The sequence below is a fragment of the Protopterus annectens genome, chromosome 7.part0 (assembly GCF_019279795.1).
Source record: "Protopterus annectens isolate FY-2018-M chromosome 7.part0, PAN1.0, whole genome shotgun sequence".
NCBI classification, from domain to species: Eukaryota; Metazoa; Chordata; order Ceratodontiformes; family Protopteridae; genus Protopterus; species Protopterus annectens.
Window position 1 is genome coordinate 892643631 of NC_056739.1, and position 21262 is coordinate 892664892.

The following is a 21262-nucleotide window of genomic DNA, read 5'->3' on the forward strand; positions in this document are numbered from 1 at the left end:
AGTACAATCAGCATAAAAACAAAGCTTAAATATGAAGTTAAATGAAAGGATGTTGAAATTCCTGTATAGAAGATATAAAATTGCAGACTTTGCAATGCCTACATGGATGGGTACCTAGATGTCCAGAAAGAAGTACTGTTAACTGAGTAGATTTATAGCATGACTGTCTCTTAAGGGAGATATTATTCTTAAATGTATAACTAGGTTTTTACCTACAATCCCTTTAATTCTGTCATCTGGCAACAAAACAGGCCAGTATTTCTTTACAACATCACATACTTGTTGCATGTTGTTACCATAGGTTAATGCAAGTCTAACACTGGTATAAGCAGTATCTAACACAGACTTACCAGGAACATAAGGTCGATTAAAATAAGGTTGGCCTTTGTCAGCACGCATGCCAATGACCATGTTATAACAATCTTCAAGTGTTTCAGAACTATGTCCTCTAGCAGAAAGATCACCCTTAAGACAGAGCATAGCTTCATGGCACCGTTTATCATCTGTATGCAATCTAGACATACGCAGATACTGGCCTTTAGCAATATTTTTAAAAATATGTTTAGGATGCATTCTGTTGAAATGTAACATGTAATGAGATGACAGAATTAAAGGGATTGTAGGTGAAAAACCTAGTTATACATTTAAGAATAATATCTCCCTTAAGAGACAGTTATGCTATAAATCTACTCAGTTAACAGTACCTCTTTCTGGATGTCTAGGTACCCATCCATGAAGGCATTGTAAAGCCTGCAATTTTATATCTTCTATACAGGAATTTCAACATCCTGTCATTAATTTTATATTTAAGCCTTGTTTTTATGCTGATTGTACTTCTAAGGGATTAATTTATTTGGCTAGGTGTAAGTTATGCATATCTTTTTATATAGGCAAAACAGTGAGAATGTTGAAAGAACGTACACTGCAGCATGCGGGTGATATTAGGCATTTAAACACTCTTAATGCCTTAGCAAAACACACATCCCTTGCACCAGGATATTCCTTTCTATTCAGTGTTTTACAGTTGTTATCTATGAGTAAGAGAAAGGGTGACTATAACAATAGACTAGAGAATGCAGAAGCTAATTGGATTGTTAAATTACAGGCAGATAAATTGCCAGGGATTAATGCATCTGCTCCTTTAAAACCACTCCTAAAAAAGAAGAGCATACATCAGTAATTGCTGCTGCTACGTGGTTGGTTGATTGATTGTTTTTTTAGTACATAATGAGTACATTTGTGATGATTTTTTATGGATCTGAAGAAGCACTACGTGTGAAAGCGCTTATCCTTTGCATTAAAAACTTTTTATCTTAGCTCTGGTGGATGCTTGGTTTTTGCTGTTGATTGTAATCAAAGTCTAGTTCATTAACACTGAAAATGTCTAGTTCTCTGATGACTAAATTGACTTTCAAATGGGTATCACCTATGTGATAGGCGAATGGGTGTACTTGTTTATCAAAGGTCATGATACTGCAGTTTGTGGCTTTTAAGTTTAAAGCTGTGGTCCGGATAACATTTGTTGGTGCATTTTAGGCCCTTCTGGATAATCTGGATGTCAGATGAGGAGTTTATGACCACTCTGTGTTTGCAGTCATCTGCAGACTTGGTGAGACATAGACCCTTGGTGTTAGCCTTAACATTAGAGAAATAAATACCAAAGAGGAGTGGTCCTATGACTGATCCTTAGGGGACACTGCTGGTAACAATCCCATTTGGAGGAGAGGAGTGTTTGCCACCAGCACTACTAATTTGGATTCTGTTGGTAAGCCAGTTTGGATCAAGTGAGTAACACAGAAGTTTACACATAGTTTGATTAGCTTATCAATAATGTCAGAACGTTGAATGGTATCAAAGAAATTCATAAAGAAACGATGGGAAGATATATGTATGACTCCCAAATATTTCAACAAAGTCTAGAATATTTAGGATTTTTGCTTGGAAGTGTTTACACAGGTATTTTTGTACCCCAAGCAGACTCCAAAGAATTTTTCATCAGATAGATTACAAATGTTGGAGGTATAACGGGGAAGAAAGAGATATTTGGGAACATTTTTTTGGCAGTCTAATGATTTGGCAGACATTATAAATTCCTTACAGACTACTCTGTCAGAATTATTGGGCGAGTAAATTGGTGTAACTGAGAAAATTATTCTTTTGAGCTGTGATAGCATCAGAATTGCCTAGACATAGTAAGGCCTTAATGAGATTAAGTATGGTGGCTGCCAAAAAAGCAATTACTAGAAAATGGAAATCAAAGTCTAAACTAACTGTACAAAAAGTAGTGAATATGATAACAGAGATAAAATAACTGGAAGTGGGATCTTTAGAAAAAGGGAGGAGCAAATTACATAGAAAAATGGGAATTGGGGGAACAATACATACATAGTATTGGAGGAGGAATGAAGGTTAAGGGAGAGCGAGAATTGAATGAGCTATGTACATACCACTCAAATGTCTAGATTTTTGCCTCATATTTTTGGACTGTTTCTCATAAAATTTGTGTTTTTTGTGGCAAATCACTGAGGTTTGAAGTAAATAAATAATACTAAATAATGACACATATATTTCAGTTTCAGACACTATATCCTTCAGAAAATATATAATTCAAAACATGTTATTCTAGCAAGTTTCTACACTTAAAGGAGCAATGTTTAAAAATCTGTCCCTATTTTTGGGCATTTATCCCCAATATTTCTGGCTTTGTCCAGACTTCTTGCACTGAGAGACTGAGAGGTATGACTACGTAATGGTCGAATGACAATGATTGTAGAGATGATTATATGTGATTTATACTGTTTGCATGTCAATATGATTTCTTTTCATTTATATAAATGTATGATTGCCTATGCCATAAGTGATAATTCAGTAAAGATGCTTCTTGTTCAAAAAAATTAAATGGAGTAAGGGGCATTCCTCAGGAACTGTTCAAAGTAATCAGTCCCATGTCCAACAGTTGATGTTATCATGGTGGCACCCTCAGAATCTAGAGCCACATCCCCAGTAACTGACAGGGCCCGGATGTTGGCAGCTGTTGGGAAACCCTGGAATTTGACAGATCAAGAAAAACATTTAAAAGCAGATACAAATACTGAAGTTGGGACATGATATGGGTGGGGTCCCAAATGGGGCTATGACATTTTGTATTGTACTTTTTTACGTGTGCTATTAAAAAAATGAACACATTGTTGGCAGTATAGTATGTTTGAAGAACAACTGACACACAAAAAGAGATACAGCATTTGGAAGTGTCTGTGGTGACCAGACAAGCCCTGATCTGACATTCCTGGTTAGTGGTGGGGGAGGGAGGTGGACCATTTTGCATTGCACTTAATAGTAATAGTGAAGTAAAATGTATTTTAAAATAAATCCTGAAAGCATCATTTGGCTTTGTAGTATTTTTCCAAAGGGACTGCAGTAATCTGCTCTGCATTTTATAATATATAGGGTGACATATGGTTAGTTAACACTGTTGTGAGATATTGGAGCTCTAACTTACTGTGCAAATTTAAAGGTGTGCTGAAATGTGTTTGCTTTACTCTCTCTGTGCAGTTGATAATAACAATAGCAGTGCATCATGCACAGAGATCTCTATTTAAAAAGCAAACTGTAACAATCATCCTGCTTTTTGCATGAGAAATTGTAAGGAGCAGTTTGTTGTTCAAACGTACATTTTGCACAGCTGTAAAATAGCAGTGCTTTTGAGGATATGTATAAAAGCCCCCATATAGGGAAGCATACTTTTCCAAGTGCATGTTATTATGATGAAATAGAAAGAAATCGTATTTTAAAATGTCTGCCAAAAAACAAAATTTGCACTTTACTCCTGAATTACAGCAAAACTATATACAAAAAAGGCCTTTGCCAGGTCTAGGTAGGCAGTGGGAACCGATGTTCCTGTGTCTATTGCATCAGTGACATGTTCAAAGAAGTCCACCAAGCTCTTCAACAAACCCAAATTGGCTTAGGTCCAGGGCTTGTACACTGCCTATATCCTTGTTAATAAATTTCACAATGATGTGTTCTGGTTTTACATATCAGGCTGGTGAGAATTATTAGTCTACAGATCCCCAGGTCAGTAGCAGTAGTTCCTACCCTTCCGGAGTAGGATGACTAGAACGATTCTCCATACATATGGTATAAATCCAGTGAATAGGCTGAGATTAAATAGGCTTAGTAGCCAGCCTACAAGACAATGTCTAGTACTTACAAAAAGGCAACCTGCCACATTATCAGGACCCATGGAGCTATGGTTTTTGACCTTGGAACGAGCACTCAGGACTTGCTCAGAAGGGACCAGAGGAGATTGCATGACAATTTGTTGTGGAAAGTTGGGGGGGGGGGTAAAGTTAGAGATAAATTGGTCAGCCAATCTGTTGGTTACATCCTGAGGTGAAAAATGTGTTGTTACTGTTATGTATCAGTTCCATGGACTGTGCGACATAAGTCTTTGTGGTGATTCTTATCAAGGATGACAATTTTCAGTTCATACTTACTTTTGGGTTGCTTCTGAATTCTGTATCAATCTTTTTGAGCTCTCTAATAAATGATTAGGTATTACATTTATACATATATGATAAGAGTTTCTTCTGTTATTGTATAGTTGTTTATACTAGGGTTCCACCATTAGGGTTTATTCCTGAACTTGGCATTATATTTGTCTCTTATGGTTCATAGGTTAGTACTAGGCTAACTGCCCTTGTGGGGCATTTTACGCCAAGCCAATTATCCCATGTTAGAATCAAACCCTGCACCTTGTGTCTGTAAGGTAAATACCTTAACCATTATGCCAACCTCCCAAAAACAAAAATCCATTGAAGTTCCCTGACTGGGAATTAAACCCAGGCTGTGACAGTGAGAGCACCAAATCCTAACCACTAGACCACCGGTGATCTATAGCTCAATGTACATTCTGGGATAAGCATGGAAATTATCTGCAACTGTGACAGAGTGCTTGATGAGGTCATCAAGATGAGGAGGGAGCTGAAATTTCATCAGGTCATCAATTAGCTGAAGTAGGTTTGCCTTTGAGTAGTGTTTAAAAACAGGAGAGTTTTATGGAAGATTCAGTTTTACCCTAGTAGTGAATATTGCTGAACGGTTGTCAGATTTGAACAGTGATTTGGTAACTAACGTTGTTGAGCATAGAGGAGTTATATATTGGTAAGAATCAGATGCAATATTTTAGTATCCAGAGAAGTGACTAAAACTAGATAGTTGAAAGAGTTGGCATTAATGAAGCCCAGGAATCTCTGTGCATGTGTATTGTATTACTACCAGATCAGTCTGTTTGTTTGCTGCTGTCCTCATTGTTTTAAAATAAATTTATTTGGATTTTAAACAAGTGGATGGTCATTTTCTCTGTTACAGAGTTCTTACACAAAGGGATCACTATGTGAGCAAATGTTTGTTGGCTACCATTTTACTTAGATATAAATCATGGGCTGCAGGTGATGAGGATGGGGTTCTGTAGCTTCCTCTGATGTGGGACAGTGTTTTATTTACTGTGAGAAGGGCATGGAGGAGATCAGGGTCAACATCCTGCCTTAGGAGTCCCAAATTGACTTGACGTCTTAGGAAGAAGGCAGACACGTCCCCTCCAGTAGCTCCAGCATTTTCCATGTTGGGCCTGAAAGTGTGGTAGGCAATAAAACCTTGAATTTTGGGGTTGTAATTACTATTCTAAAACCATGTTTCAGTAACTATACAGATATCTATATTTTCAAGAGTAATGAATGCCTTTAAGGAGTACAAATTCCTGTTTAGGCTTTTGGAATTGAGCAGTGCTACCTTTATGTCACCTAGATTTTTTTCTGGTTATGCAGGTAATCCGAGAAATAGATCATGCCTAAAAAGGCATTATAGAAAAATAGAAAATACTGGCTAACATATGGAATCTGTTAGAAGAGTGGTACAGGCCATCTCTAGCAAAGCAGATAGGGTTTCCAATCATCTCCTCCCAGATTGACATATATTAGAACCCCCTGAATGACACCAATAATTGAGCTAATGGTTAAAGTCAATTATCTTCTTACTGTATTGTGGTATCCTTCTTGGTGATGGCAGGATGTTGCTCAAGGCTGATGTGGTTTAGCATTTTAAGGCAGTCATGGTATTTGTGCATCACATCCCTAAACCCTCTGACTCCCTGAAGCTTCCAAGGCATCTGTCTTATGCCCTTCAGATTTCTGTTTCATGATCCAGCAAAAACATTTACTCATATCTACTATGAATGACTAAAATGTGAAAGACTTAAACTTACTCATACGTATTAGCATGAAACCCACTAACTTAAGTGCACAAGTGCTCTCAAGTTAAATAACTGTACTAAAGTGACATACGTTTTTATGTAAATAAGAACCTAAACGACTAAAGCAAGTATTTCTGCAAGGAAAAGCCCTCCTCACTTTTAAATTCTCACTCAAAGATCATGCCAACTTAAAGAGTGACATTCAGAAAAAAAGGAAAAATGATTGCTGATTCTCTGAGACCTTAGCCCCTGACCAACGTGTATGTAGTCCACTATCTTGGGACACCAATATTAACCTTTCATCTTTTGGTTTAAATTCACCTCTCCTTGACCATTCCTGTGTTCAGTCCTGATCAACATAAGGGTTTTCCAAGAGTTTTCTATACTTGCAACTATATTTATGCATTTTTCTACATTTCTTGCTTTCTCATCTGATCCTTCACCTTATATTCTTTCTTTTGTTTTTTGGCACATTCAGTTGCTACCTGATTTTTATCTACTTCTGGTTTGATTTCCATTCTGGCTTGACCCCTATATGTTTCTGCTAAACTAAACAGGGAAGTCATCTTTGACGTATTCGACTTATTCCCTCATGTTTCAAAACTTTCATTACGTTTGAGTCCTGTGAGGTCAGCAGGTATGTAGTCCCACAACTGCAGATCTATACATGTAATCAATTTCAAGGAGGCCCATACCTCCTTCGGAATGGGAAATATATAGTGTTGGTGTCTACTGATTTTTAGAAATCATTTGATAAGCATAAAGCATCCTTCTCGTTTTCCTGTCCAACCAAGCCAACACCTTTTGGGGTCAGTCAGTCACTCCAAAACGGTAAGTTAGGAGAGGAAGAGCAAATTGAGTTATAGCTTGGCCTTTGTTCCCAGATGTCAGCACTGTTTTCAGTATTAATTTTAGTCTTCTAAAATATTCCTTACTAAGTTTTATTTGCATTTGTTCATGCTTTATTGTTCATCCTTCATAAATTCCCAAATATTTATACACTCCCTCTTGTTCAAGTATTTATCACATTCCTCTCCCAGACTGATATTTTCTTGGTGCTGCAGCTTTCCTGCTTTAAATGTTGCTTTTGCACATTTATCAAGACCAAATGACATTCTTATATCATCTGAAAAAGTTCTGACCACTTGCATTTGTGCTTTTGGTTCCTCCTTTGATGGACTATACAGTTTTAAATCATCTACAAAAAGAAGATGAGATGCCTTTACACTTTGTTGTTTTTTGGGAGCCAAATTGTAGCCATGACCTAATCTGTTAAGTAGACAGCTTAATAGGTTAAGGGCAAGACAAAAGAGCAGTGGTGACAAAGAGTCCCCGTGGAATATCTCCATTTGAATTTTTATCCCTAGAATAATAATTTGTCCTTTATCATAGCTTAACTGCAAAGTGATTTGCCACTCTTTCTTGATTGCTGTAATGTAACTTATCAGTGTAGGGTGTATCTTATACATTTTTAAGGACTCTTTTATCCATGAATGTGGGAAACTTTCAAACACTTTTTTGTAGTCTATCCATGCCATACTTAGATTCTTCCTCTTTTTACAGTTCTCCGTTATTACTTTATTTAACAACAAATAATCCTTTGTTCCATATGACTTTATTTTGTTACCCATTTGGTATTGCCATGATTGAGTTTTCTTCTAAATGACTATAAACTCGGTCAGCATCAATTCCAGTGTACAGTTTATACATTGTCAAAAGGCAAGTTATTGGTCTATAGTTTTTAGGAAAGCTTGTAAGTTCACTCTTAAGTAGGAGTATTGTTTTTTCCTGTTGTTAACCAGGTTGGTCCCTGTTCTGGGTACCCATATAAATAATTCTTACTCATGGTTAAATCTTCATGTAAAGATGTTAATACTTTTAGCCAGAAGTTAGGTATTGCATCTGGGCCTGGGCTTTTCCATTTAGGAGCTTTTCTTAACTTTGTTTCAATCTCTGTGGTCGATACTTCATCCCATTTCATATCCTGTACATTTGAACTTCTTATTCTTTCTTTTACTTCTTCTACCCATTCAGCTTCTTTGTTGTGTTCCACAGGATCTTCATAGATATTTATCCAAAATATTTTTTTTCTTTTTTTTGGTGGTATTTCAATTCCTTTTGCCTTGTTTCCCAATTCTGTATAAAACTTTTTTGGGGTCATCAATAAATTGCTTATTTTGTATTTTCCCTTTACATTTATCTGCGTATCTTCTACGTTTTTCTGCCTGTGCTGATATTTTTAGTTTATTATTTACGATGGTGCACGATAGATCCTGACTTTTTCTGTTACTGAGCATTGCTTTTATCATATCTTTCTGAGTATTTTTGTTGATCTGTTCCCTCCCCTATACTCTCCTAGCAGTGACACTTCTTGTCTTAATTGCTTCATAGTTTTCTCTATTCGATTCTTCCATGATGGCATTTGGTTTCTCCCCTTCCTTTGCATGAATTTCCATGAACAGTCCTAATTACTGTGTTCATTTGTTTCATCAGACTTCTAACTTTTTAGGTTTTATTGACTTTCTGTAGTCTATTCTTTCATTGACCTTAATATGTCTGCCCAGCTCTATTAAATCAAGTAACTCTTCTTTTAGATCATTTTCTTCTAAACTGAAAGGACATTCTTTGTTCTCCATTTCCTGCAGGCATTCTACAGAGATCAGAGACTAAGGCATTCTACAGAAAGTTCCGGAGCATCTTCCTGTGCCACATTAACATCAATTTAATCCTGTGTTATCTGCTGCTCTTTCATATGAGAACTCACTAGCCTATCACTTCATAACATCGAGTTCAGAGTTGACACAGTTTCCTGTTCCCTATCTTTCTGTATAACTCCAAATGAATTTTTGTACTAATTTCCTATGGAAGCTTTCAAAGTATCTTCATATGGCAAATGATCAGATATTGCTCACTCCACTGGTTTCTCCTTAATTTGGGGATCTGTTGCTCTATCCTGCTGTGGTGTTATCAGAGTTAGATTTTCTACACTAAATCCTTCACTTTGCAGGTAATCCATAACCTCAGTTTCTATTGCTTTAACTTCTCCATTACTAATCGTCTTTTCAATTTTCCTCTTTGTTTTCTTATTTTTTGTATTGTAAAATTTTCCATCTCTGGATGCCTTTGCCTGTATCTCTCCTCAAATATCTTTTGTGCTGCTCTTTTTGTATTGATTAGTTTTGCTTTCTCTTTTGCATAAATATTGCACCATATTCAATCTCTTTTTCTTTCACATATCCATATTTCTTCTTCAGATATCTCCTGGTCCTCCTGTTTCTCTTTACTCAGGGGCTCATTGTTTCATCATGCTGTGATATAACTTTCTACACTCAGTCGTTCACTTTGCAAGCATTCCATAACTTCAGCTGCTATTTTTTAACTTCTCCTTTACTAATCTTCTGTTCTGTGTTCCCTCTCTGTGATTTTATTTTTTGTATTGTGAAATTCTCCATATCTTGATGGCTTTGCCTATATTTCACTTCAAATATTTTTGGGGCTGCTTTTTATGTATTGATTAACTTGGCTTTCTCCTTTGCACAAATATTGTACCATATCAGATCTCTCTTTCATTCCCATGTCCATATTTCTATTTTATACCTTTCAAAAATCTCTAGATTTTGTTCATTATATTTTACACTTCCTCAGTCGCTTCTTTTTTCTAAACAGCCCAAGGTTTCTTGGTCTCTATAATGTTTTTTATAAATCTGTTGTATTAACAAACACAAATTTTTTATTTGAAGCTCCTGGCAGTTTTTCTTGTGCAAGTATTTTTTCTTTCCTCTAATTTCTCTTTTAATCTTTTTGTATATCTTCTGTCTGGAAATTCTGGGCTTCTTACATAATAGTAACAATATGTAATTTCTTTCTTATCCTCAATAGTCCACTCTATTATCTGTATGGCTCTTTTTTGGCCAATCAGTTTTTGTGATTTCTGTGAACTGCTACCTTCTTCTACAATAGGGGGTGCCATTCTCCTTCTGGGCCTGGCCTAGCCCCATTGTAGGAATGTTTCTGTGTCTTGAGGATTCTGTACTGTCATTTTTCCAGTCCTGGCACCAGTGTTCCTACCAGGATTGGGCATTTTTTTAACCTGGGTCTTGTGCACCCAACTATATTTTATTTTTAACCTACTTTTGTCCATGATATATGCTATATAAAATACAGTCTATATATCAGTATCATCTTGGTGAAATTTTGTGAAAAACAGGGTCCACATCATGAAGGTACTCCCCAGGACATGAGGATGCATTCAATTTTAGCAATACTTCTCTCGTTTGATAGTTGATTTGTCATCTCTCCATTAGGACCCCCACCATTCAGACCCTATCATCTCCCTGTTTGGACCCCCTCATCTTTCCAGTCAGACCCCTTCTTCTATTCATAGATAAACAAAAGAACTGAAAAACTAAAATGGAATTATGGCAATGACTGAAAATTACCTCTAATTTATCAAAATGGAATTTCATTCTTTTTAATAACCAGGCATCAGTGTACCAGGAAGTAAGTGGCAGGACATGACATGGCATATTAAATGTTTTTTTTTTTTTTGTTTTCCTGACTCAGAGATCTACCTCAACTGTCCTTTTAGAAGACCACAATGCATGCCCTTCTGCAAGTACCTTCCTTTAACTCCACAACTGTCCTTTCAGAAGACCACAATGCATGCCCTTCTACAAGTACTTTCCTTTAACTCCTCAACTGTCTTTTCAGAAAACCACAACACATGCCCTTCCACAAGCAGCCTGTTAATGACCACTGATTGTCGTGATTGCATCAAGGATACTAGGTGTTCTTATGACCACATGGACCTACCTGTTTGGCAATTAGAAAAGCAAACAGACTTGTAGAAGTGCTATGTCCTGCTGTCCAGTTCCTCGCTCTGGCTGCATTAACTCAGTTTGGTCCTTAAGGGTTACTACCATTCCACCTACCTGTGCACTTGTCTGGTTACTCAGACTGCATGCAGAATCAATCTTTGCCTTCCCTTTCTTCTGTGGGGCAGCTTTGAGAGCCTCCACCTTTGAACGCATGTCATCATCCTCTGGTTCAGTTTTCACCTTCTTTGCTGCATCCTTTTTCGCAGCTGCTGCCTTTCGCTTTGGAGCCATTTATTCTGCAACATAAAAAGGAGGAAAAACTTAAAGAAGCAGTACACCACAATGCTTGAAAACACTACTCTATTAAACTGAAAACAGAAGTATAAATTTCATCTACCCTTCCTACATTTTGTTTTACTGTAAAGAAGTCACCCAGGTTTGCTGGCCTTATCCATTGTCCTTAAGGAAAGAAATACTGCTCATATAATAGATGCAATTATATAACCTGATGTGGATTATGCAGGGAATTCTACATTGTCATTAGTAAACACCAGTATAAAGTACAATTGTGTATAAAGTATCTACAATAACAGTAGACGTTTGAAGAGAGGTCATTTACAGTACATTATAAAATTTTGGTGTATTTAATTTATGTGCTTTTCCTACAAGGCAAAAGTTTCTCCAGCTATGCGGATATCCTTAAAAAGACAAGCACTGGACTTGCACCAGCATTCTATGGAACTTGATTGGTACTGGCTCTCACAAAGAATTCTTATTGTATTACACTAATATCTTTAGTAGAACACACAAGATTATGATCAAGAAATCACCCGGAGAGCACAGTGAAGTGAGGCCCAAGTGAAGATCAAGAAGGGAATCTTCATATTCAGGAGGAGAACAGTTAAGATCGGAGAGACTTGACCAATATTTGTTTCAGTGTATGACTTTATTTGCTCCATGTTCGAAAGGTTACAGGAAAAAAGTGTAAGAGCATGAAGTGGCTTATAGTTTTGAAAGCCATAAATTACTGAGCTCAATCACACAGACACTGGACAGAAGTAAAGACTTTATCTGTTGAACAAATGGCTTTAAAAACTGTTAGACATTTTACATGGACACATTTTTTCACAGCATTGAAATATGTTACAGCTTTTAAAGATGAACAAATGCTTCCGATGCTGTTCTGTGGTAATCTGTGTCATGCAAAAGCATGAGCTGAGCATAGCTGAAAAGTGTTTAACAAAACTTCATTATGCACCTTTCTTACATCAAAAAGGTATTTAAAACAGTGGTCCTTTTCCCAACTTTGGACCACTAGAGAACACTACTAAAAGAAAAAAAAGTTAACTTTGCAGTAAACCAATAAAAAAGATGTAATAAAACCATCTACAATATTCTTGGGGCATGGGAGTACACTTTACTGTTAAAGTAGTCCCCTTAGAGGTCAACAGTTATGATAAATAACATTACACACAAATGTATTATCTTCTCCAGTGAAGTCCACTGTAACATTAAATCATAACATTTTGGTAAGTTCCCAAGCAGTGCAGGCATACTTATGAGTGGCACAGTGACAGGATCTTCTGTCTTCAGGCATACTTATGAGAGGCACAGTGGGAGGATCTTCTGTCTTACCTCTGAACTGTGTAATTAACTTGTAATGTTTTGTGAAAGTATGTACAGTAATCGATGTGGTAGTTTCTAAAACATCATGTACCAAAACATTTCTAAAATATGCTGCAGATGTAATGGCAATCCTAGTGGAATGTGTTATTATTGTGCCTTGAAGATGTTTATTAAATTTCTCATAAGAAAAGAGCAATAGGGAGGGCCAGCCACTTAGAGTCGGTTTATTGAATGACAAGCCTTTTTCCATTTTCTAAATGAGACAAAAAGTAAATCTTTTTTTTTTTAATTTTGTAATTCTCTTGACATGATATCTGAGTAAAAGGCTAGTAGCTGTATAGACTGAATGAAACAACATTCTGATTCATGTTTTATAATGAAAGGTGACTTTGACCCAAATGACACTCTTTCATGTGGAATAACCAAGCAAGATGTTTAACACAGAAGAGTTCATAAGAGGTTTGGAGCTTTTCTCCTCGGGTCTCTTCTGAAAATGGGCTCATACCCAGTTGGACTCTCCTTGTAATCAAATGTCAATAAATACATTTTGCACTGTTATAAAGCTTTTTTTACTGTTGCATTTATGTACTGTTTATACTCTTTTAATTGTATTTTTCATTGCTAGATACTGTTTCATTACTCTAATTGCATGTTTACATAATTACTTAACTGTAAACTGCTTTTTTCATACCAAGAGTTGTATTTTCTGTTTGTGAGTGCTCTATCCGAGCTTTTCTGTGCATTTTTGATTTTTTGAGGTTTCTACGTCCTAATCTACACTGTGCATTTTTGATTTTTTGAGGTTTCTGTGTTCTAGTCAAGTCTGTTTAGAGTTAAAAGCATTCTCTAGAGTCTGCTTGCTCCTTGATCTGTTTTAAAACTTTAATTTAGTGGCTACAGCTAGGAACTGTAATAGTTTCCTCACCCACCCTCCCTAGTGTTGTGGTGTTCTTATACTTGGTGGCTTTGCAGTTGCCCGCCCATACTGTATATTTGATCTGTGACACTCCTCCCAGTCTAGTGTCATTAGTTCATTCAATGTAATAGAGAACATTTGTGAAGGCCAACCCACTCATATTCTTAACCTTGAATTAACTTCTGTTCCAGCTTTCTCCATTTCCACTTTACTGAAAAAAAAAATTCTAAGCTTGCTTCCCCTCTTTCCTGTAACAAGTCTTGTCCAGATACAGATTTGCTGTATCCAGGAGTGTTTGTAAGCTCCTGAGCCCCCCCCCCCACTTAAGTAGGGTTAAACTATTCCTGGTGCCATAACGTCTGGTCTTCAAATTTTCCCTTGCAACTAGCCAGCTTTTTAGTTTTAGCACTCAAATCTGTTTCTTTGAGCTCAGCACTTGTTCAGAACTCATTGTAAGCACTAAATAAGCTACAATTTACTACAGCACAACTTTCCTCACTTGTCTAGAGGAAAACAGTTTTTAGTACTTAATAAGTAAGCACCTACCAGGCATGTCTAAAGGTCAGCTCCTGGTGTTTTCTCCTGTCTACCTGATGAATCTGGGCATCTTGGGACAGTGCAGCAATTGCCTCATGTACACAAACAGCCCTCTCCTCCTTCCACCCAACACTACGACCTGAGTGATGCACTTATATAGCCAAACTGGAAGCAAAGCTCTCTTCACCGAAGACTGGACTAGACAGTCATGAGGAGAAGGTAAACACTTGCACCGCACCACACTCATCACATAGTCCCTCAAAACCTACACCACCAAAACACACACACAGAAGCACAAAACACACACCTACATTCGTGGAGGCTCTACCCAAACAACCGAGACCTCCAAAGCAGAAATGCAAGCAGCCTCCACCCCCCAACACAACCCAAATGACACATAGCCTGCATACTCAGTGTGCCACTCAACTACAGCCCATAAGGCATAACGTACCCAACACTCTAGTCATAGGTGACTCTATAGTCAGGCACACTGATGTTCCACTCACCAGGCTAAACAAGGAGAAAGTTACTGTCAGCTGCATGTCTGGTGCCAGGATCTGCTACATAACGCACGCACTCAGGTCACTCCACAACAAGTACAAATATGACTCTGTCATTGTCCATGTAGGTGCGAATGACCTGAGACGTACCTCTCTGGACTACTTGAAAAGAGACATGGAGGAGCTCTCCGATCTTGTAGCCCAGGCAGCTATGACCCTCGCCCTGAGTAGCATCCTGCCATCACTCAGAATGATACCACAGTACAAGGACAAAATGATTGACTTCAACAATTGGCTAAGCTTCTGGTGTCATTCTAAGGGAATCCAGTATCTGTCTGCCTGGGATGACATGATCGACAGACCACGCCGCTTTGCCAGAGATGGCCTGCACCTGTCGCCCTTGGGATTCCGGATACTGGCAAAGGCTCTTGCCACCTCCATATTGCCTTTTTTAGGCAAGGTTCAAATGACAAATTCAGCACCATAACAGGTACAAGCAAGCAAAACCTGAGGGTAATGCTACTCAATGCTAGAAGTCTAAACCTCAAAATTCACTCACTCGAGGCACTCCTTAAAATGGAGAACATCGACATCTGTGCAGTGACAGAGACCTGGTTCAAAGCTCCAGAGAGCACCCCTGCATTACCAGGTTATAATTCATAACACACCTTTCGGCCACCAAATCCAGACCGAAACACTAAAGGTGGAGGCGTGTCCATATTCATTAAGGATATCCACACCTCCAAGCTAGTTGCTCAGCATAATGCATCCGAGATTATCCAAGTTCAACTAACTCTGGGCAAAATCACAATCCAGATTGTAGCTTGCTACAGACCCCCCACCATGCCCCAGGATTCCCACTCCTCTTTTCTTGATACACTGGAAAATATTAAGGTACAACCCAACACCCTAATAATGGGTGATTTCAACTACCCCACCATTAACTGGGAAAACTACTTGCGTACCAACTCTTTTGCTCAACGTTTTGTGAAATTCATCAATTCCAATGCCTTGTATCAACTTATTCACACCCCCCACCAGGGGCAGCAATATCCTAGACCTGGTAATCACCAACATGGACGACCGGTGTTCCACACCAGAGGTCAGCTCCTCGTTGGTCAGATCCGACCACAAGCTAATCACCCTAGACATCCACATCCCGCTCCCACCCCCCATTAGGAAAACAACCGTAAAAAATTTCTCCAAAGCCAAATTTGCGCTTCTTAAAACAAAAGTGGCAAACTTCATGACACTCATGCAGATGGACAATGGAGGTATGACTGCTGAATCTGACACAAATGCACTTTATAAGCACTTACACGAGTGAATGGATCATGCTATCCCTAACAGAACCAAGATGCTATCCTCCAAAAAAAGGAAGCCAATCTGGTGGTCTTCTGCCATAAACAAACTCTACAACAGAAGAAAGAAACTGTTGCAAAAAAGAGTAAAATCCCATGATTGGAGGAACTCCCTGGTCAGCCTCAGTAAGAAGCTGAGATCCCACCTAAAATCCTCCAAAGCTAGTTATAAAAACAAAATTGCCACTGATTCTAAAGACAACCACAAAGCATTCTATAGCTATGTCAAAAATCTCAATGGCAACACTCAGATCTGCTCTGAGTTACAGCACAATGACACTAAATACAAAGAACCAACTGATCTTGCCAACATCCTGGCAGATAGGTTCAGTGCTAACTTTACCCCTCTCTCACCCCCTAAAGGGCCCATCTTTACACCAGAAGAATGCAAAGTTCCTGTAATCATGGCTGCACAGGTAAAAACCACATTCTTCAAAGCCAATAACACAGCATCCATGGGACCTGACAACATCCCAGGCTGCCTTCTACACGAACTACAGAATGAACTGGCACCCAACCTAAGTACCATGTTCACGCACAGCCTCATCTCAGGCTTTGTGCCCATTGAATGGCGCACCACGATGGTTATCCCCACTCCACACAGGGGGGGGGGCACAACAGACCCCGGGAACTACCGCCCCATTAGCCTGACGAGCCTGGTCTGCAAGGCCATAGAATGTATCATCATGAAACTCATAAACAAAGACATTGGAAATCTCCAAACTCTGGACCCCACACAGTTCGGGTTTGTAAAAGGCAGATCATGTCTCCTAAACCTGACAGTCACCAAAGCCATAGATGAGGGTAAGGTGGTTCACACAGCCTATCTAGATCTCACCAAGGCGTTCAACATATCCCCCACTCTGGAATTATAGATAAACTCACTAAACTAGGTAGAAATCCCTATGTCACAAGATGGGTTGCCAACTGGCTTACTGACAGAACCCTCACTGTGAAAGTAGCAGACTCCAAATCACACTTCAGACCAGTGACAAGTGGAGTGCCACAGGGTTCAGTCCTGGGTCCTCTCCTGTTTGGTATCTACTTCTCTGAAGTACAGGCTAACACAGAAGGTCTTTGACTAACTAAATTCGCAGATGACTGCAAACTAGGAGCCATAACTGAAACTCCTAACAATGTGGACATCCTACAAAAGGGCCACACTGAGACAGATGCCTGGTGTCAAAGCCATGGTCTCAAGCTCAATGAAAAAAGTGCATTGTCATCCCCTTTGGTAAAAACTCTGTACCCATGAACTACCACATAGGCGGTAGTCTACTTAACACCGAAAGTGTGATAAGAGACCTTGGGACACAGGTGGACAGTAGTCTCTCCTTTGATAATCACATTGCCACAGTAGTCAGGAAATCCTTCTACGTGGCACACCTCATCACAAAAAGTTTCTCATCCAGAAAAAAAGAGGTCATTGTTCCCCTCTACTCATCACTCATTAGACCCATCATAGAGTACAACGCCCCTTTTGGTATGTACCTCACAAGACATCTACAACAACTGGAAAGGCCGCAGAAATACCTCACAATGGGGATTACTGGCCACAAACAGATGCCATACGCAAACTGACTCAAAAAACTCCAGCCTTACTCCGTCACATACCATCTACTTGGAGGTGATCTCTGCCTAACATACAAAGCCATGTCAAACCCAGAGCTGTTGGACATGCTCCACTTAAAGAAATCCCAATCCCTCTGAGCTACATGCTCTAGGGACCTAAACCTTGTCACCACAATAAACAGAACATGCTGGAGGGATAGATTCCTGTCCCACAGACTTCCCATACTCTGGAACAGACTACCTATCTATGTCAAACAGAGCTCCTCATTAGCACTCTTCAAGAAAAATCTTGATGATTGGATGGGAAATAGGAAATTCACCCTGGGGATCACTTCTGTGGTTCTGCTTGACAAGGGCACAGGAAAATAATTACCTTGGGTGGCGAAAGCCGGGTACCTTTTTGGCTAGGCTTGTATAGGCCCTAGGGCCAATACCCTAGTACCTACCTATGAACCTATAGATAAATAACACTATAATCCTTTTATCAGATATAATTGCAACTAGAAAACTGTTTTAACTCTACTGTACCTGATAGTTCAAGCAGTAGTAAAAATAACAATTCCAGCATAAAGTTCAAATCCCATGGAAGATAAATATTTCTTTGTTGAGGTCATAAGTACATAACTCCTTTATAGAAAATGTTTACAGATGGCACATACAGAAAGGGAGTGGTAGACACATGTATCTGGTACACTGTGTAAATAGTTCTCTTGATCTGTGTTCCCAGCATGTCATTAGAGGTTTGCCTTCCCTCCAGGTATACTTTTAAGGGTTTATCTACATCCTCGGCAAGTCAGGAATGCTACCAAACTTACACTGCAACCAATAAACGTGCCGTACTCGCTAAAAACTAAAGTAGAAATTATTCACTGCATGCACAAAACACACACAACATACACATGTGCCCTTCAAAGTACCTTTGCTGTTCTTGTTGTTTAGTTGTTTAGTCAAATGTGACTCTTTGTGGCCTCAAGGACTTTAGATTACCAGATCTGTCTGTTAATTCATTCTTTAAACTCTTGTAGGTTCATAGTCACTACTTCAGTAATGCTGTCTGTCCTTCTGTAATGTCTGTCCTTCTTGGCCTCTGCCACACCCTTCTTCCATTGCCTTCAGTTTTTCTGGCATCAGCGACATCTGCAGTGAATCTTATCCTTGTATTATCTGCCATAGTACTCGAGATCTAGTTTTACTATTAGACCTTTCAGTAAAGAGTTGGGAAGTATTTCTTTATGTCATAACTGATTTGATCTTCTTGCTGTCCATGGAACCCTCAAAAGTTTTTCTCCTATACAACAGACAGTTCAAAAGCATGAGTTTTATGACATACATCCCTGTTTATAGTCCGTTTCTCACAGGTATGTTATTTTTTGGAAAATATAGCTTTGGCTATATAAACATTTGTTGATATTGTGATGCCTTTTATTCTTTAATATCAGTCAAATTCACCCTAGTTTTTCTCACAGACCTGCAGAGATCTTTAAGGCTCAGAAAATAAAACCTGTCATTATCTCCACATCTTCACCATCTAGTTGCAAAAAAATGCTATGGCTAGGTGACATAATCTTAAAATGCTAGGGCTAGGTGACAATCTTAAAATCTCCACTTCTTCCCACCTCTGTTTACAAAGGACTGATAGGTTTAGATGATATAATAATATTTTTTCTGTGCTCTGTTTGTGTCCCTTTTGCCTGTCTACCAATGAGCTACCACCACAGTCCATTCATTCTCATTCCCAGGTGACAATGGTGGCAATCTGTGGTACAGCTATCAAATAGGCAGCCATGATGGAAGTTTCTTGGAGTGGTGTTAACCCTAAGCCCTGCTGGCTGACACAGGCTTCCATATCACAGCTGGGGTATCCTATGTTCCCACCAATGTGTGTGTGTGTGTGTGTGTGTGTGTGTGTGTGTGTGTGTGTGTGTGTGTGTGTGTGTGTGTGTGTGTGCGTGCACACATACGTGTCTGAGTGCATGTGTGTTTGTGCTCACATACACACACTTTGTGAGAGCTACTTTACCATTCTAGGATCATCAAATCCCCATCCCTGTTCCAGTGGCCAAGTCTCCATTTGCATGGGAGGAATTGTCTGAGTGGTACCATCATCCCCCCAGTGTGGAAAGCCAATGTAGGCCATTCACCCTCACCCTCCCATGCCTGGCTATTCCATCACCTAAACTCCTAACCAGATTTGGGGTGTTGTGTCATAGCATACCTCTCAACATCTTAGCACAAAAAATCTGGACAAAGCCAATAAAATGGGGGGACAAAACCAGTTTGGTATAATGGTTAAGACAAAATTGTGAAAAACAAAGGCCCCAAAATAGGGACAAATGTTAAATACTGCTTATATAAAGTTAGACAGTTGCTAGAATAAAAAGTTTTGTGCTGCCATGCATTTTTCTGAAGGAAGTCTGAAACTTGAGTGTTTTTCATTATTTAGTGACTTCAATCCTCACTGATTTGTTAGAAAACCACACATTTTATGAGGAACAGATCAAAAATGTGAGGCAAAAATCTGAATATTCTAAAAATCTGGACAGTTGGGAGCTATGTGCCATAGTCAGAGTTTACCCCTAAAAGCCCCAGAGCTGATGTCATAATTTTAGATTTGTAAAGGTAAGCAGAAAAGTAACCTTTGTAATTTCTACTTTCATCATCATCATCATCATCAAGTTTTTCAACTCTTTGTTGCTTTCAGCCATCATAGTAGTATTATATACATATTTCAGAGATTTCTCCTGGCAATTTTATTTTCATTTCATCATCTGTTTCATCTAACCCAGTATTCTGTATGACAAATTTGATGTATGAATTAAATAAGTAAGGTGACAATACACAGCCTTGTCACACTCCTTACTCAGTCTTGAACCAATCAGTTACTCTGTATTTTGTTCCAAGTGTTGCTTCTTGGGCTGTATTCTGATTTCCCAAAAGGAAATGAATGTGTCCTACTATCCGTATTTCTCAAAGAACTTGCCGCAATTTGTTAATGTCTGCTCAATCAAAAGCTTTAGATTAGTTTCATAGGTAGCTAGTGGGCATGCAGTCCAGGAGACTATTAATGAACCTAGCCCAAATTCCAAACTGCCCCTAAGCACTGTCTAATTAAGTAACCTGTTCAAGGTCACACAGTGGGCAAATGAAGGATAACAGGATCAAACCGTGTAGCACAGGAAATAACTCATTAACAGCTCACAGCAGTAAACATTGTCAAAAACTGAACTGAACTGAATGAATATCATGCAGTCCGACGATTGCCTCTTCAAACAGATGGATATATAATCTTGGCAAGCACTGGATTTTATATACTTTTGATAGGACTGAAGCAGTCTTTTTTTGTTTCATATTTGTAGCCAGTCAGACACAGTAAAGCTGTACATTAGAACAGGGAGGACAATCTAATTAGTAGCTCTTTATTCCTTGACATCAAACCTGTTTTCATATTAGTTTTAGTCTTCTAAAATATTCCTTACTAAACATTGTTATCATTTGTTCATGCTGTATTGTTGAGCCTTCATCTAATACCAGCAAAAGTAAATGTTTTTTTAACTCCCTTTTTTTCTCTGTTATCCAGCAGATGTTTCCAGTTTGATCTGTGGTACTTTTTAATCTATATATTGCTTAAATGTAGCTTGTAGGATCTTAAGCATTATCTTGTTAGCATGTCAAAGAAGTACAAT

General features: G+C 38.6%; 1 protein-coding gene across 4 annotated transcripts in view; it reads right to left on the reverse strand.

Annotated features, from left to right (window-relative positions):
• The window catches only part of PARP3 (poly(ADP-ribose) polymerase family member 3), a 487884-nt gene that overhangs the window by 293988 nt on the left and 172634 nt on the right, over nt 1-21262 (reverse strand). For all 4 annotated transcript variants that reach the window (XM_044077474.1, XM_044077472.1, XM_044077473.1 and 1 more), the window contains exon 2: nt 11182-11363. In XM_044077474.1, the coding sequence (XP_043933409.1) occupies nt 11182-11358 (177 nt within the window). In that variant the 5' untranslated portion in view covers nt 11359-11363. The remainder of the gene's footprint in view (nt 1-11181; nt 11364-21262) is intronic.